The 19556-nt window shown below is 34.0% G+C and overlaps 2 protein-coding genes across 3 annotated transcripts in view; both read right to left on the reverse strand.

Moving 5' to 3' along the window:
• The window catches only part of LOC110453594 (hyphal wall protein 1-like), a 43466-nt gene that overhangs the window by 3724 nt on the left and 20186 nt on the right, over positions 1-19556 (reverse strand). Inside the window, exons 2-7 of the mRNA XM_021502591.1 lie at positions 6561-6626; positions 5302-5725; positions 4915-5063; positions 4115-4257; positions 3327-3484; positions 2395-2470 (exon numbers count right to left, since the gene is read on the reverse strand). Coding sequence (XP_021358266.1) covers positions 2395-2470; positions 3327-3484; positions 4115-4257; positions 4915-5063; positions 5302-5725; positions 6561-6599 — 989 coding nt within the window. The 5' untranslated portion in view covers positions 6600-6626. The remainder of the gene's footprint in view (positions 1-2394; positions 2471-3326; positions 3485-4114; positions 4258-4914; positions 5064-5301; positions 5726-6560; positions 6627-19556) is intronic.
• LOC110453601 overlaps positions 17720-19556 on the reverse strand; it is a 99236-nt gene continuing 97399 nt past the window's right edge. For both annotated transcript variants that reach the window (XM_021502612.1, XM_021502603.1), the window contains 2 exons: positions 19065-19182; positions 17720-18137 (listed from right to left, as the gene is read on the reverse strand). In XM_021502612.1, the coding sequence (XP_021358287.1) occupies positions 18055-18137; positions 19065-19182 (201 nt within the window). In that variant the 3' untranslated portion in view covers positions 17720-18054. The remainder of the gene's footprint in view (positions 18138-19064; positions 19183-19556) is intronic.

A 19556-nucleotide genomic window follows, 5' to 3' on the forward strand; every position in this document is an offset into this window, starting at 1 on the left:
AGATAACAACGTGTAAACACTTAGCCTTATCATCTCTAGGGTGTTAAGTACACATAACAGGAGGAGTGAAATATATAAACATTACGACAACCTCGCTACAAATATGATCAGTGTTCACATATAACATGGCGCCCTAACAATTCTCCCGCTGAGCTATATTGGGGTAAAATGTCTCGAGATAACAAGATAGACACTTGAAATCTGATGTTTCGTTTAAAGAAAATTTCGCTTTCCCAGTAATACCGATGGAAAAAGTCACAATCTTCATGGTAGTAAAAATTGTTTTGGCGTTAAATGAAATGACAAATATTAGAAGAAATAAGCAAGGTGTTCTCAATAATCTATTACACTTTGCTTATTTTAGAAAGAAAGTTATTAATTGGTCATATGTGGAAATGTTGTTTTAAATTTTAGTTAAACTCCATAGCATAACTGCGTTTTAGTTGAAATCTAATTAAAATGTTGAAAGTTCCGCAAAAAATATTCAGTAACAATTGGTTGTTATACAATATTTACGATCTTCATAGTATAATTTGTTCCGCAAATATTACAACCAGCGTAAACAGCAAATTCATATATCGTTACCGCTGCAATATGTGTCATGGCCACAAGACCTAAAATAATTGAAGGAAAAATTCCCAGCAATAGGCAATTTTATGAAACTAACAAAAACGAGGAACCGCAAAAATTAAGACTGTTACAGTATTTTTTATTACAATCAACACGATTTTAGAGGTTACTGCATATGAAGTTATACCAGTATAGTGAGGGAGTTGTCAGGCGTATGACGATCATTACCTGTCCTTTACGGCACATCAACGAAGAAGTGGTCATTAGGACCAATTAATAGTAGAAAAAAAATGTTAAAGGAAATGGCATAAAACAGACGAAAATAAAAAACACAAACCTTAATTTGAAAAGTAAATGTGCTTGTGCTTAGTTATATACTTTTGAAACGATCAGCAAATATTTGGTATGAAAGGAGTGTAGAGACATTTACTGGTTCAAAAAAGATTTTATATTTGTTATACTTTAAAAAAAAATCCAGTGTTGGCTGTAGTCAATGCAACTCTTAATGGTTCTTGATATGCTATTCAGTGAGGCTGGTCTTCGGGCTTTAAAAAAATAAGAATGGGTAATGTATAATGACTCATCCGGAGACGGGCAATTACAGCCTCGTCTCATCAGCGGTTTTCTCTATTACTGGGATACCGTTTAGGCGTATGAACAATTCTGATTGAAGAAATACTAGATCAATACAATAAATAAAGGAGAAAACTGTTTTATTTCTAAAACTATCTCACGACCGATACAACCCATCTTTAAATAAGGTAGTCTTCTGGCAGGGAAAACTGAATCGATGTTTAAACTAAATGCTACATATTCAACATTCAGTAAACATCCTAGACTAAAATGTGAAAACAAACATGATACTGAATATGATCGGGCTTGGAAATGTTCGCACAGGGCAGTAAGTTCTGTTAGATGTTAAAGTTATACCTTTTATGTCACGTAGTCTTTCGCCTATTGTGTTTAATATTGACAAGACACATGTATTAACCTCTACTTATTCACAGTGAATAATATCTAGACATCATCATACCCCCTCCCCCACTCTATCACAGTGTACGACACCGTAATCTAGACATACTCTAGACTAAATATCTGCTTGTATATATTCCGTCTTTGCGTATTGCAGAGTTATCTTCTCTTTGGAGCAGGTATTGATTGTTACGTCATTGGTTTGTGCGAGAAAATTATGTCGTTTTCTCAAAAATTTATGACGTTACTCTCACAAACAAGTGACGTAACAATCGACACCTGCTCCCAAGAGAAGATAACTCTGCAATACGCAAAGACGGAATACCTCTAATTATATCATGTTTCCCTCCTCCGCAAAATATGCATCCTCCTCCAGACACGTCATCTCACCGTCCTCCACTCAATATTTAAAATATGTTCTTGCCTCGGTAGATTACACATTGTAAAGCATTGCCTTGACTTTCATTACAATTTCTCCCACAACCACTATAGGTTTCCACACTCCTGATTCATTGGATAAACCTGCTAGGAGTTGGTAAACATTTTTGGTTACCCACCAGCGGGTAAAAACCTGGACGTGATTTCACTCCATCTTTTTACTTATGACGTCACGTCAAAATATTTTGCGACGTCATATTCCATTGTGACGTCATGATTCACGGCAATTCCTTCTCTCTCTCTCTCTCTCTCTCTCTCTCTCTCTCTCTCTCTCTCTCTCTCTCTCTCTCTCTCTCTCTCTCTCTCTCCCCCTCCCCCCCTAACATATTCTCTGATTATAGAGTATGGCGTCTAGAATGTGTTAACTTGTCCGTTTTGACAATGTAATATAGTTAGTTAACATAGATATATTACCCTGTCTCCTGCCATAGTAGCACGTCCTTGCCATTTCCTGTTGCCTTACATTCCGTTGGTTTGATGCTCGCTTTACCTGCAACAAAAAATCAATTTAAACCTAGTTCAAATTCCAAACGAAAAATACACGGATTTTCATTAATATCGCATGGAATGTGAACGAGTTTGTATTTCTTTTTACTTATACTGAAGCAAGAAAACAAAACATGCTTCATCAACTTTATTTTTAATATTTAGACTAAAGGATGTATAGTATATCTACCACCAATTTTATCTTTTCTGTTGTAAAAGTTTCATATATTAAAAAAAATAAAAAATATCCAAAAGTTATCCTTTGGACGAAAATAGCGATATGAAAATATCACATGTTTATAAAAATACATAGTTTTCAGAGAGGCATCGCTGTAGGTGCTCTCTACATCCCTGGAATATTTCATAGCAAAATTGAAGCCACGAAGATAGCTATTTGATTGGTCTCAGATAATAAAAAACTGACCAATCGACAGGCTGATGCATGTCCTTTGAAGATTACAAAGGAAAGATGCCCGACTTAAAATCCTGTCAACCTTTACCGTTACGTGACCGCGAGATTCTTTAGATGTATATCAAAGGATCGAACTAGTCTCCTTGTCTCATCAACAAGGTGGCGCACACCGTGCCTTAAATTTTGCTATGACATATACCAAGGGTATGGAGAGTGAAAGTGAGCGTAACCCCTGGATATCGAGGATATTGATTGACGCCACGTATGTTACTTAACAATAACAGCAACAACAAAAAAACAACAACAAATACTTCAAGTGTCTCTACGTGTAAGAAAGAGATATGTGTCCACCATCGGTTTTTTCTTATGTGAATACATAGAAGATATACTTGATTTTTCTACCAATTTTATCATAAAATTGTTTGTTATAGTCAGATATTGTTTTTACCCGGGGTTGTAATGGCAATCGTTAATTCCTGGCCGATATAGGCTTCGGTAACAACATTGCCGCCAGTATTATTGTCTTTAACGGTCATATTCAGTGATGATATAGGAGAGGGTGTAGATTTTGTTGCCATGGTGATGACGTTAGGCATTTCGTGACCACTGAAAAGAAGAAGATACCAATATCATGTTGTAGTTGTTATCAACAAAATATCAAGGGTATTTTTCTACTATTAACTTATGCTTTAATTGGCAATATCAACCAGCCTGGGAATGATTGCCAAACTTTAACACAATATCTTTAAATTTATCTTATAATGGCGGTATATTTCTTCCATCGACTCATGAGATATGTATGTTGACTTAATTTTAAAAAAGATATCGACTCAATCTTTGAATATACTGATATAATGTTTGTACGTATGTTGTAATATTTCAACTTTTGCCGAGATAATTCGGATGTCATTTCGACTTTATTAGGTCATGCTAAGTAAAACAAGGATTTTCAACAAAGCGTTTCCCAATAAATCATCATGGAATATACTACTAGCTTCTAGTGATTAGTTTAACTCAACAATACATCTCGTTATAGTTTCGTATATCGACAATATGAACTAGATTTGTAGGTGACAGGTCAATGTCACGACGATAAGTAGCCGTGATACCTACTAACGAGATAAATGAATTTAATCAAAATGTCAGCAAAAGTAAAAGAATCAATATCTTATATATACTTTTTCAGTAGCTATTGTTTTGAGCAATGTATGACTAAACAATTATATGAATATTTACCCGACGTTTTCGTTGGCTGTTACGTTTAGGAAGTATGGTTTAATGTTCACATCTTCACATTTAATCTGGAAGGTTTTGGAATGAAGCCCACCGAGTATTTCTGTTTCGTTTGTCGCCTCAAGTACAATATCGATTGTTGTGTTCTAAGAAATGAAGCATATCATTATATCCCACACGTACAATGTTGTTTTGTAAAAGTATTTATATATCTGTTTTAAAAATATTAGTGAATTTGTTCTCAGAATAATTTGATATAATAAATCCATGCAATGAAATTATTACTTGACTAGAACGTTTTGAAAAGTGTCAATGAATGTCTAACAGAACACAATTTAAGACCCATGATAAAAAATATATCAATTATATCGATGGTTTGGAAAACAAAATCTAAAAACAGTTTATTCAAACATATAAGGTATAATTGGTACATCAATATTTTGATTTGCAATTTTCTCGCCAATAACCATTAGCAGTAATACCATACCACCCCACCCCCTCCCCACAAAAAAAGGTCATCAGTTGCGGTCAGTAAATTATTTATTGCTTATCATTTTTTTTCATTCTAATTTTACTTTTGTTCAAATCCCTGTCCTCGAATAGAAATGTGTTCTATGGGACATGTTTTGTTACAACTTATACAATGATCAATGCGGATAATCGTGCGACAATCACCGTTGCTGATACACGTGAACATAACAGCATGTCAAATTGAAAAGGGGCGTGCGACAACGACGTAATTCTGACTCGATTTTGAAATAGTTAATTTCTGAAATTAATTTTTTTTTAAAAAATTCACTCACCTTTGTGCAATTAGCTAGCATAACTGATCCATCCCCTAGTGTCTGTGGATCGGCACAGTGACCTGATGACTGGTTGAGATAATCAATTATCACATTGGACAAGGAACTTCCATTGTTAATTATTTCAATTCCTCCGTCCTCAGTGCAGTCTTAAAATTAAGAATCGAGAAGATTTATCAGTCAAAATGTTATAATTATATTACCATTATAATGTATTTAACGGTATAGGTGAAGTAGATTTAATTCAAGCTAAGCTTATTATTAGTGACAAGGACACAATTTTATAACACAGTCATATATATATAGTTCTACAATGAAAATGGTAAGTGGTTAATGAAAGAAATACATAAACACGTTATAAATAAGATTTTCGTACAATCTACCTACTGTAATAAAACGTGTCCGGAATAAGAGTTGAAGCTGCAGCTACAGATTGGGACTTCGTTGAGGTTTTAGAAGGGGGATTTGGAGTCGTTGGAGTTGTTGTTGGTGCTGTTGAAGGCTTTGCAGTCGAAGGTGCTGTTGAAGGCTTTGCAGTCGAAGGTGCTGTTGAAGGCCTTGCAGTCGATGGAGACGTCGAAGGTGCTGCTGAAGGCTTTGCAGTCGATGGAGACGTCGAAGGTGCTGTTGAAGGCTTTGCAGTCGATGGAGTTGTTGTTGGTGTTGTTGAAGGCTTTGCAGTCGATGGAGACGTCGAAGGTGCTGTTGAAGGCTTTGCAGTCGATGGAGACGTTGAAGGTGCTGTTGAAGGCTTTGCAGTCAATGGAGACGTCGAAGATGCTGCTAAAGCTCCCAGGGATGCAATAAAAACCTATAACCATAAAAAGTAAGTGTAGCGAAATGTAAAGCAAAAACTTGTTTGTTAAAGACAATATATATGCGTTTTTTTTTTGAAATGATGAATTTATTTTTGTTTGGCTAAACACGTGTTCCACATACGTTTTGCGATGTATTCTGATCTATGTGGTTTAAATAATTTTGTAATGAAATGATATATCAGTATTTAGTTAATTCATCACTAATAAATAAATCACTCAACTTTGCAAGAATCTTTGAGCTTTCAACTTAGCGTAACGGCTTATTCACAGCACCCATGCGCCGTATGGAAAGGTTAACGCTAATGTCCTGATATCGCACAGCTATTACAAACCAAATTAATACATTACAGAAATATATATTTTTAAAGTTTTTTGATCACATATCATATAAGCCTGAGTAGCTCTGGATACAGTATGTACAGATACCACAAAAGATCATACTTGTTTTGAAAATCACAAGCTGATTAAGTTACACAAAGAGGGATTAATTGTTTTGTTTGTAAAACATTGTTGATGGGTCGGTAGGACCTGCCCCAATTTGCAAGCAGAAAAATGACTGCAGAACACAGGGGGAGATAATGTCTCGGGCCAGAGTTTTGCGACCGCTGGCCGCATTAGACAGGTGACTGCTTATTTCAGGTTCATTATATAGTTTTTTTTTCTATCGGACGGACCACAGACTAGCCACATAAGGGAGGTGGCTGCTTATTTCAGGTAACCGCTGAAGCAGGTTTAACTGTATCTGTGAAACAAAGCATGTTTTTAAAAATAAGTAGCACAGAGGTGTGTATGCAGTATGATTTAGGGAACACTTGTGTTTGTACTTACAATAAGAATGTACATGTACACCGAGATATGCCGAGCCATCGTTAATGTCTTACGGATTCTGCTGAACTGAAATACCAAAACATTAATTAGATGTGAACAAATTATTAGACGTGATATTTGCAGATGATTTGTCAAGGACTTGAAATTCCTTTTGCTTACAAATTATGAATATAGATGCTAAGATATGTAGATATAGCTAGGAAATTGCTCTGATTTTGATGACAGTCAGTTGTCACATGTTTTAAAATTTCAGCGACAAAAGTAAATAAAATTTTGATGTGTGATTACATATAAAGACTTCACATCAACCAGTCGGATTCATATACAAGTCCACTTTCATTGTATCTGGTGAGGAGAGGAACAAGAGAAATGTAAATAGGATGATAACATTAATGAGATATGTATGCTTATGTTCAGTCTGGCCGGATTATGAACATTGCTGAAACTTGTCACAAATGGTGCACATTGATAAACTTAATGTAGTGGGTTTCTTTCTGCATGTACAACTATTGTATTACATTTTCAGAGCTAAACTCAGTCATTTTTACATTAAGTGCATAACATGACTAACAAATGATACAATATAAGATAAAATGAGTGTTACAAATAAAGGTATTTACCTTTTAAAACTGTTTAAAGCTCCCCTCCTGTGCACCGTTGACCTAACGCAACTTCTTATGACTCTAACCTTTTATATAGAGGCCCTGATAAAGTTATTTGAATATTAGCATCATATATAGACAGTCATTGGCTAGTGGTACGATGTTTAAACGTCTCTTCCACGAATTCAAACGGGTAATTTGAGATTGTGTAGGGAAACTGGAGGTTCGCTTTATTGTGAACGTTTACGGACACTTCATGTTGCCTGTCGTTACTCTGACCTGATTGGACAGCGCGTCTGTCACATTTCTAGGCGTGTGACCTTTTCCTAGAGATTCCTTCGTCATTCATACGTTACCAACACCAGGTGCGTCTATGGTATCTGATTAGTGATCGCAGGTCCTTATTCATACCATTGACATTGATAAAGATAAAGTATAAGGTAGACATGAAAGGTTTCAATCTTGATAGCCAGAGTAGACTAATATTAGTTTATAGTAAGTTAAAAATAAAAAAATGGATATTTAATGTTTGTAAGTATATCAATAATATATAACAGGGCCAAAAGAGCAAAATTTAAGACAATTAGTATAATCATGTTTGAACTACCCCCTTAACTTACACTAATATCAATTAGTCTTTTCCGAGAATCTGTTGAATTGCGGCGACTCGTTATTTCAAAATAGGACATCATTTATGTTTTTAATTTTTAAGCATACTATTACACTATTACTGGCCAAATGAAAAAATACAAATAAATAAAAATATCTTAAAAACATGATGAATGCCCTGCTACACTTTTATTCCTTTTCATTCATTTTGTGCTGATGATCAGTTGACGTCATGTTTAGATATCTGTCGGGTAAATATGGGATGATGTTTTAAGTGTACGTGGTTGATAGCGACGATAGAAAGTCGGTGGAGGATTTAAAGTAATTTGGGAGACAACGGGGCACTATGTGCAAGATAATATATTGATTTATAATCGTAGTTCCTTTATTCATCAGAACTAAGAATGACCTTTTTTGACGACAATACATTTTGTTGCGTGGAAGTGGAAAATGTAAACGTTTCAAGATACTCGATTACCAAATATTATGACGGAAATGTATCTGCCTTCCTTTTTTGCGCATGTATATTCCTATTCATGATAACTTTAATAGAATGCTATATATATAAATGTCAATTCGCTGAATGCAATGTAGCCATCCTATTTAATCGAAAACGACAGCGTCGGTAAGGGGACAGAAACGTATTCAGCCCTTCGATAGTCGTCATGCGACATATAAGGTGTCACATTATTTTCTTATAAACAATCTTCAGATTGATATACTATCGCTCTAACCGAATTACCTAACTGGTCAACGGAGACTTCATGTACCAACTGTTTCTACAGTTATATCCAAACGGAAGTGCACTGGGATTGGGATCCGAAAGTCGAACAGACAAGTTACACAATCAATTTGCATGTTGTAATTTCAAAACAAGCTTACGATACAAAAACATATTTATATCCAGTTTCGCTGTTACAAAATATTGTGCGTTTACGCTGACAATTATGTCGACTTACATTTTTCTCTTAATCAATTCCATATTTTTACTAGTTTTGCTCACGTTCATTTTTACCAAATGATACCTGGCCTATGGCCTTCAAGAGGAAACTAACTCAATTGTCCATAGTCGATGAATGATAACATTTTCTCTCATTCCCCTTTGTGTAAGATAGAGCTGTCCAGGGTAAGAAAGGGGTGAAGGAAATGTCTAAGTTACACCCCATTTCACGTGACGTGACGTCACAATGGCTCAACAATGACGTGACGTCACGAATTTGGAACTCTCCGATGTCGCAATGCGATTATCTTTTTTTGCGCAAACTATGTTTGCAAATATGGGATATGAAAATATGTTTGGCTGATTCGTTTTCGTCTAAAAAGCTCACTTGAAAATTTGATATTTTAAAATGGTGGCCAGTCCAAACACTTTTCATGGTTTCTGAGCTCTGAGGTTTTTTTATTGGTTGGAATGAGAGAAAAAAATCTTTCATACTCAAGGGTGTAGGTTAGAGAAATTTCACCCTCAGCAAGCCCTCGGGTTTTACCAAATTTGAAAAGCCCTCTGGTGTAATGTCCCTATCCTATACCACTGGACATGAAAGAGTCTTATAATATTGAGCTAACAGACATTTATTAATATTTGAATATTCTTAAGATTTAAGAAGATCTAGTGTCTCGTGTGAAAAGGAAATCTGCGTAATATGTGTATAAAAGGAGTGGTTTGTGTACATAGACGTGCCAACAGAAGAATGCTTTGTCCCCTGCATGGCGGTACAAATTAATTAAATTGCCTCAGATGTAGATTTCACCTGTCAAAATATTGTTCATACCTGTGTTGTGGCATGGCTTCTAAGTGACCTTTGGGTATAATCTTAATGTTTCAAAGATCTCAGCGCGAAATTTAAAACCAGTGTTATTTCATTGCAGGTGTTGACACTGTGTATGTAACCTTACTTATATTAGTACATTCATGTTTTAGCGCATTGTCGATGTTTGTAGTAATTGTACACTGAATAATTAACTGATATGTAATAGAAAACAATAAATTGAAACTTCTCTTAGCGCAGGCAGGATTCAGCATAGTATATTATCTCAGAGCAAACAAATACATAACATGTAAATTGACGGGTAATTCAATTTTAACGATTTTCCAGTTAAGAATTTATCTTTGTTTCCGGTCTTCTACTAAGGGGACATTCAGGGAACAAAAATAAACCTGATGTATGTCATTGCATGTTGCATATACGTAAGAGGCGAGTAATGAGACCACTTTGGAGAATCAGTAGTTCTTCTGTATATTTCACTAACAAAAAACATGCTTACATTGATATGGTGTACCTACTAATCATTTTTTTAAATCTATTTTATCTATTATCCTTAAACCCTTGCCTATACTTTTTTCTTTGGCGTTGTCTGTCCAGGTGTCCGTCGTGTGGAGGACGCGAATCCCCAATAATAAAAATCAAACAAAACTTTACAGTGTTGGTATAATGTATCAGTCTTCCGCAGCCTTCTGCAGCAGAAGTGCGAATGTTTTCTTCTTGTGTGACAGCAATGTAATATTATATATGAATAATAATCCAATAATGTATACTGGTGATCTATTGATCAGCTACGATTTCGGCTTTTGTAGCAGATTTTAACATCAAGTGTGACGCCAGGCATACATATAATCACCTTCATTCTGAGCTATAGTAGTTTGACTGTGAAACGACAGGATATCAGTACAAATAACAGATTTTTGTTTTTAAGTAGAATTTGATTGGTCAATCGAAATATTTTATGATTGTATTGCAAATGGCAGCTGATTGAGATTGATTGTGACGTAAATGTGATACTGCCGTCACCTTTTTTACGATAAAATGATCAATATCAATATCATTACCCCCCCCCCCCTTCCCTAAAAACAAAACAACAAACCACACCATTTTGCATGAATGCGTCGATTTAGAGTACCCTCTCACAAGGAGAATGCCTTTATATCAAACTTGTAATTACTTCGTTGAACGATGAATTCGTGGATGAAGATCACCCACGAAATAAAATACCCTACGAAAATGAGTGATTTCACAATGAGAATGTAGAAAAACAGTCAAGTTGACTTCATTTATTGGTTGAGTACATGTTTGTTTGTCCGCCACAGTCTGCCCAAAATCAGTTACTGAAAACAGGAATCTTATAATTATTTGGTTAACGAAATCTGGCTTTATTGCATTAAACGACTTAAATATAACTAAGCGTACTGGATAGTTTATGCTGATGGTTATCCAGATGCAAACAAAAGTAACATTTGTGTTCCAGTTCCAGGCGGCGGTGCAAGATAGAGAATCGTCACCTGAAAGTCTACCAATGACGTCACCTGTGTTAATAGCCAATAACTGTCATCCAGGTGGTTGCACGAATGTTTGATATGAGGCTGAATATCTTAGTTGAATACAACTTTGTTTAAAATGAGTACAGTTTGTTCGCAAGTATCAACCTCACTAGTAGAAGCCAACGGTAAACACGTGCTTATTTTTAACCTGTCATAGGCAAACTCAAAGAAATATATGAAACATAATTTACATTATACATAATATACACGGCGTTATACCAAATTTGCTATTAATTTAAACTAATTAAACAAATCGAACACAGTTTTTGGTTCCATGTTTATTTTAGATATACTCGGGTGAGAACAATACACAAAACAATTAAAATGAAGCGTAATAATTAATGGATACGCATCTGATTTTCTTACGCATTATACCATTTATGATATATATCATGATGAAATTTCAATCATTGAACAATTCATCCTTCCTTATTTAATTCAAACCTTCTGACCTATAAATATGTAACTAACTTAAGGCCCTAACAGAACAAGGAAACCTTACAAAAAGGTAACGATAAATTCTTACGAGTTGTCTCCCTTGCCACGGTGTTTATTCAGAGGAAATTAAAAATATCTCATTCTTTCGAACATTTTACCAAATACCAATAAGTAAACAGACAAAGAGAAAAAATAAAGAAAAGAAAATGTGTACGATACTACATACTAACTCTGACGTGCGGATGTCAGTTCAAAATGTCCATTCTGATAGATCTCTGACAGTTCTCGACGAATTGACATAAATGTTAACGGTACTGTTTAAGGTTATCTTAGATTCAACTGACAATATTTGTATGTCTTACTTGATTGTTATCATTTGTTGATATAGAGTTAATGTAGTGAAAATCATCCGACCCGGCAAGTGCTGATGCCATGTGAACAAAATTGATAAAAGAATCCAAAGGAAATAAAATCATTAAAATATAATTCTTCAAAATTTTCCATTACATCAGGGATTTGAAGTGAGTGTATAATTGCATGAATTAATTCTTCTGAATGAATGAGTATAATAACCGAGCAGCAATCATCATAACGGCGTTACTTCACTCTTAGAGTCAACATTATGTTAGCATTAAACTGGAAGGTATTTAGTGTATCGTAGAGGGAATTTAGATCACTTTAGTAACTAAAAATATTCATAATTCGACAAAATTTCACTTGTATTATATTTTCATCATTTGAACTTTAATAAAGTAGTTTTGTATCGCCGTAGTAGGAGTACCTACCCCCATCCAGGAATACTATACTAAAGTATCAACAATGTTTTTTTTTTTGTTGGGGGCAAATTGGTTAAGGCGTCTGAAATTCTGCTACCCCTAGCCCTCCACCACTGGGTCGCGGCTTCGAGGCCTAGGCAGTCGCCAGGTACTGGCCGTTGGTCGGTGTTTTTTCTCCGGGAACTCCAACTTTCTTCCACTACCAAAGCTGGCACGTCCTTCAATGACCATGACTATATACAGAACGTAAAACACAAACAAAACAAGCTAAACCAAAAAATGTTTTGTTATTGATGACTTCTGCCAACTTTGGTTAATTAGAGGCGAACTGATATCACTTTACACAGGGAAAGAAAGTGATATCAGTTTTTAAGTAATTACTAGAATCAACGACATTCAATCTAATTGCACGAGGAAATTTGTAGAATATTAATTTGAAGCAGCATCACACGATTCAACGAGATGATATACATTGTCTGAAATATAACATTTACACATTCATCAGTGGACTGGTTTACATAGGTTACAACACAGTACTGTAAGATCTTTTTATTTCTGCATGTATCTGACGGGAGATATACTGACTAGTATCACACACTGTATATCACGCACTCATCGGTTAGACTCCGGGCTTTGTTCGGCTGTCATGATGTATTTCGTTTTCGTTTTGTTTGCGTTGTATGGCTTTATATACGGCTGAATCGTAATGAAAAAATCTTTCAAGACTGGTACTAACATCTTTCAGTTTCACTTTCAGATGAATCGCCTGTTTGTTGTTTTCAAACAATATAAATTCACAGACCCCGTTTATAAGATACATCATCCTTAACTAAATATAAAGGACATCAGCTGCTAACTTCTATTGTTAACAACATGATCAACACGGACGGCTTACTACTTAGCTGTGCGATCTACATGATGAAATTAAATTTCCAATCGAAATATCATGCTGATGGATGTTTCGAGTGACTCAGGCAGATAGAAGTTATGGACAAGTTTGTTCTCAGTGTAACACACACAGTATATCAAACACGCATGGGTTAGACTCCGGGCTTTGTTCGGCTGTCATGATGCATTTCGTTTTCGTTTTGTATGGCTTTATATACGGCTGAATAGTATTGAAAAAAATCTTTCAAGACTGGTACTAACATCTTTCAGTTTCACTTTCAGATGAATCGCCTATTTTGTGTTTTCAAACAATATAAATTCACAGACCCCGTGCATTGGATATATTCTCCTTAACTAAATATAAAGGATATCTACATCGGCTGCTATCTTCTATCGTTAACAACATGATCAACACGGACGGCTTACTACTTAGCTGTGCGATCTACATGATGAAATTGAATTTCCGCGAAATATCATGCTGATGGATGTTTCGAGTGACTCAGGCAGATAGAAGTTATGGACAAGTTTGTTGGCCATCATAATAACTTTCGGGAAACAAATGCGTTTTGCAAAATGAAGGTCGGTGGTTTTGATTATATTTAGTGTGCCGTGTGGTTTCGCCGTCACTCCGATGACACGGCTTTACTTCGATTTTAATGACGGGTGTCGAAGAAGACGCTTTGTGTTCTGGAATGGATGGTCTTTTCATCCTTGTATTTTCAATGGTATCCATGTTGATCATGTGAATTGTTCATTGTTCTTTCGTATATTTTCAAATCGAATTACAATTTTGTTTACACATCTGTAATATTTAGGTTTTTTGTCAGCAGAATTTGCAATACCATACTCCAACACCACGTTGATTTATTGGTTTTGTTTATAAGTTAGAAATGATGGGGAACATTTACATTATTTACATTTATTTAAACAAATAACATCTCGGATATGATTTTATTTGAACCAAAGCATGTCTATCTATTCATGCGCAAGGATAATGTAGCATTGAATGACACACGTGTCTGGTAAAATAATCATAGCGTAAAAATGTCATGTCTCATCTTGTCAAATAATTCGACAGCGTAATTACTATGACGACTATGTAGACCAGTAATGCCTTAAAATGTTGTTAAGGATGTACACCCTGAGAAGTCAAAACATTCTTGTATTAAACTCTTTTATATGCATTTTTGGATAAGGGAGTTAATGGCATTGCAGAAAATGCAAAATGAATAAAATGTTCGTGTGTTTCGTTTTGAGCTTTGATCGGTTAAAGATACCAATATCTTATAAATGATATTATAAATGATTTAAAATGAATTGTGCGAATGTGACACTTTGCAGGTGAATGAATGTTTTCTGTTTCATTATGGAAGTAAAATACAAAAGTTGTATTTGTTTAATTCATTATATAAAAATAATATATAATAAAACGTTATTGACTTGTGATAGTCTGAACAGTGTATTAAATGGTAAACCAATATTTACGATATGAGCGAGAAAATTCACCGTGTTCCGTATCACATGTGGTTCCCATTATGATGATCTCTTTCATCCGACATCTGATTAAGAAGTGGACTATGATTATTTTTGTGTATAACTTAAGTACAACTTTAAGTCTCATTTCGTTACCATTGTTGGGCATACAATCGAGTTTAGTTCTAGATATATTATGCACTATGACAACGACACCAATGACTTTGACACACTTGTATCAAATTATAAAATACTAAAAGGGATCTGTCACGTCTTTAAATGACATCATAAACTTACTGTATACACATTTGAAAAGTTCACGCCTGACGCACAAATTAAATGTCTAGACATTGATGTTTTGATATCCACTGTGTTAAACATTGGTGTTTTAATATCCAATGTTTCGACATTGATGATGACGCGTAACATTAAGGATTTATTCGGTATTTTTAATCAAATTCTGCCGTCTGCAATACGTTTGCAATATGTTCGCTAATGACAAATATATACATTGGACACTCTGAACATGAAAGAGTAATATAGTGCTCTTAAAACCTGTTACTGCAGTGCCACTACTAAACATTAGCTCTTTTAATAATATATCATATTACATTTGTTCGTATTACGTGATATTTACATAATACTTACGTGGATTATCGGTGATATCAGGAAATGGATGAGGGTTTAAAGGCGTGAAACAATACAAAACCGGCTGGTGACTTATCTTTATGTGTCAAGTGAGAGATAATGTGGCTAGGAGTCCGGAAATACCAAATAAACACTCGAATATTATAAAAATATATATTCTGTTCTGTTGAGCAAAGTTTGCAAGACCATATTTCAATATCAAGTTGAGTTAATGATGATTGTAAATTTGAAGTATCTTGTAGCACATATCGTGTAAGATTTTATTTGAACCAAGACTTGTCTACACTTTCACTGCAGTGATAATACAGCTATGCTAGTCATACGGGTCCGTTAAAATGATTATAGATTTGATAAGTCAGGTCTCACCTAGTCATATCTATCGCTGGCCTACTTCAGAAAAAACTCAGAGATAACCCCTGTTTTGACTTTAAACCCTTACATCTGTATATTATGACACAACGATGTACCCGACTTTCACACCATGTAATACTTGACATATAAGTAAGAAGTTGTCTGGCATATATAATCTTTACAATTGTAATAAATTCATTACGTTTACTACAGAATGACTTGACTTGAAACAGCGTGATATATTGTAAACCCCTTTCTTAATTCGTTCAAGGAACATATTTGTAATTTAAATATTGTATTGTAATTAGTTGTTAACAGCTTAGCTTAGAGTTTTTCTGCGATCTTCTGTTCAGTTGTTCTTATGCTATTTAATCATGTTACTATTTTTATTCACTTTATAGGATGTATTTATGATTGGTGAAACAATACTATCCATATACAAGGGGAAGTAACTCTTCACTTAATTAACACTCCCGTAATGGGATCTTGGTTGTATATATGTGTTAACAAAGGAAAAATAAATACGACGTGAGGAAAAGCAATATTGTGTGTGCTTATTAACGAACAGTTTTATAAAGCTTCACGCTTCCCTAAACAACCGCAATCAATATCGCATTGTCCACTGATTGATATTCCGAAAGCGTTTGATCTCATACAAAGGGTGTATTGTGGCTTAAAATTACTCATAAATTCCGAATCAAGATTAGTAATTAATATAATCAAAGTCATGTATAGTTTTGTCACATCACGGGTAAAGGTTAAAAATCAAGTTACATATACTGTTTTTGTATAACTAGTGTTTAGCAAGGTAAAACAATCTCCCTCGAGAATGAATCGATTTTGAAGCATTTGGATGTTTCAATGATTCATGTTTGGAAACGACTTTTTGATTTTATACGCATACGTTATAAATTCAAAACAATTGGAAGGATAACAAGTGACGATATGTTTTATTATGGTGACGAAGATGAAGGAACAATAAATAAGTTTTCTACTTTCGATGCTGTTTTTACTTCAATGTTGGGGGAGTGGTCTTTTTAGGCACAATAAACATTGCCGGAGACTAGGATCTAGGTTGAGGACTTTTTTAAAATGAGCATTTATTAAGTTAAATACAAAAAACATATTTTTATATTTGGTTAGCTAAGTCCTTTTGTATTGGCCATAACGATAAATACTTCATATTAGCTGCAAATATCATTGATTCAAAACTAGAAATAAAAACAAAATTGTTCAAAATAGTCAGAATGAAATCTAGCTCATCTTCAACACGATTTTGTGTCATCTTTGCAAATGTTTTGGCCCCTTATATTTCCGATAAGTCCTAGCATGATGAAACAGCTGTATGATATACGAGTATATTGGCATAATGTATCTTATTTTGATGGCGTTATCACCTCTGTGTGTGTTACATTCAACCATAGGTAAGCCGCTGACCATTGAGTGTACATTATATTGTCAGATATGAAGGATTTATTCTGAATGACCGTATTTTTATCATCCAAATATTTCCATTAATGAGATGAGAAGTAAGATTTCATTCAATCAATTTTGAATTGCTGTTTTGATATTTTATATTCAATTTGAGTATTTGAAATACTGCATTTGCCATTGTACATGTCATATATTATATATGAAAAATAATATATAGTAGATTATATAATGTACTTTGAACGCAAGAATATTTGTCTATTGTAATTTAAGTTTATAAGTTATAACCTAGCGTCAATGTGTGACAATTAACAGTATCAACAAATGATATGTACTGCAATATCTCCTTTTATATAAAAAAAACACACACACTGCAAAAGGCTTATACAACGAAATTGAAACAAGTCGTTTGAGATTTATTTGCAAATATATTTTTTATTAAAATTTTCAAACAAATATATATATGACATAGTTGTATACATCATTATGTGTATTCAGAAGCAAAATATTGATTCAAGTGTTCATATACAGTAAAAGTAAAAAAGATTATGTATAGAAATGTGATTCTCAAAATTATATTAGAGTGAACGTTTTAAATAGCTAGACATATAAATTTTATTTTTTTATTTTTAATAAATATTACAAATATAACTGATCTAATATGCAGTTAGGCTAACAGAATTACGTTCTTTTTATCAGTTTGGTGAATGGATTACAAAGGTGTGATTTTGATAGATTTGATATGATTAAATCAATATTGTTTGAATATATATATAGTCGATATTCACAACTTTATTATATAACAAAGATTTCTGAAATTATATCCTGTAACTGATTTCTGTATGTGGCTTTAAGCTTCAGTACCAAAATATAGAATGTTGAATAGAGACTGTGTGATCAGCTGTAAATATTGTGACATCATTTTGAAACACACTTTCATGTGTTGGCCTATATTCCATGTTTCATCCTTGGAAGAATGTAATCTTCAAAAAGACAACAGTAGCAAGAGCTAATCCGATGATGGTGTTAAGCTCATATCCTTGTCCTAAAAATATTAAAAAATAACGATTAAACCAAGTTTTGAAAAACAAAATCGTGTATGAAAATGTGCATTCCTAAATAATTCGTAGTCAAGTACTTGCGATGATATATTTAAAGAAACATTTCGAGATATATAAGCGATAAACAATAATTAAGTGGAAAATAACGAAACTAACATTCAACTTATAACCACTTTTCTACATTAGGACCATTTTCTCATCACGCGTTACGTTTTAAAACAAAGAAATAGCATAGAAATGATCGACTCAAGAGCTGTTTTACAACTAAGAGTATTCTCCCTTTTATGTAGAAGATGAAGCAACCGAAAATATATTACCGGTTTAGAATCACTTGCATGAAAAAGTTAGTCTGCCATTCATATATGATTCTCGGTAAAATGATAATTTGGCGATGAAGTTTGAAGCAATGCAGTTAAATGGTTTTCTGTTTTTGTCCTTTTTGTCAAATACTAAAATTTCGAACAGCCATAATTCTGTCAAATGCCTTGTAAGGTGTTATATGTACGATATACTTCAGTAGAAAACCACAAACAATTATTTAAAACTAGTGGTATAGAAATAATATATTTTACTCGATGGTACCCTTAACATCAATGCATACTAATATTTATATAAGTCTGTAAATAATCGAGCGCTCATTTTACCTCCACACATTGTTTGCTTTAACAAAATACGCATCATTGCTTTTTGATGTTTTGGAATTTGAGATACTGTTTTTTCCCGATTTAAAGGTCACAAATCGTCCAAGGAATAAAGGTAACATTGTATTGAATACTATTCAATAATATCACTGATGTTCTAGGAAATTTAAGTTAAAAATAACGCTCTAATATATATTTTAACAAAATGCCGTGTTTTGTGTTCGCTATAGAAAATGTGTGTAAGTACAAATCTATGCCACAATTACTTACGTCCTGCCCTACTGGTCATGAGTGGAGCTCTGATGGTGAGTGAAGTAGTGGCCTTTTGGATGGTAACGGTCTCTAACAGTGCAGTACTCCTTTTCCTCTTTTTGCTTTCACAAGTCGACTGTACGACACAAATTATTTGTTACAAACAAATCAATGTTACGGTTCTTAAAGAGATATCTTAGCAAACTTTAAGACAGATTTATTAAAAAACAGTGAACAAAACGTAAAATCATATCGTTACGTAATTAAACGAAATTCACTTCAATGTCTAAAGTTAAAAAAAAATCGTATATCTCTAGTGTTATAGCATATTTACAAGATATTATTTGATTTGTTTTACCTCTTACATTTAAAGTACTTTTAATATTATCGGTTATATGCCCGGACGCGTTATCTAGGATCGCTCTTTGAGATTAACGTTTACTTTGACCTGTTTTTACAGAATCCAATAGGTAATGCGTTAATGCTTGATGTATTTGATTGGGACTTTGT

This window comes from Mizuhopecten yessoensis, unplaced genomic scaffold, assembly GCF_002113885.1.
Source record: "Mizuhopecten yessoensis strain PY_sf001 unplaced genomic scaffold, ASM211388v2 scaffold855, whole genome shotgun sequence".
Taxonomy (NCBI): Eukaryota; Metazoa; Mollusca; class Bivalvia; order Pectinida; family Pectinidae; genus Mizuhopecten; species Mizuhopecten yessoensis.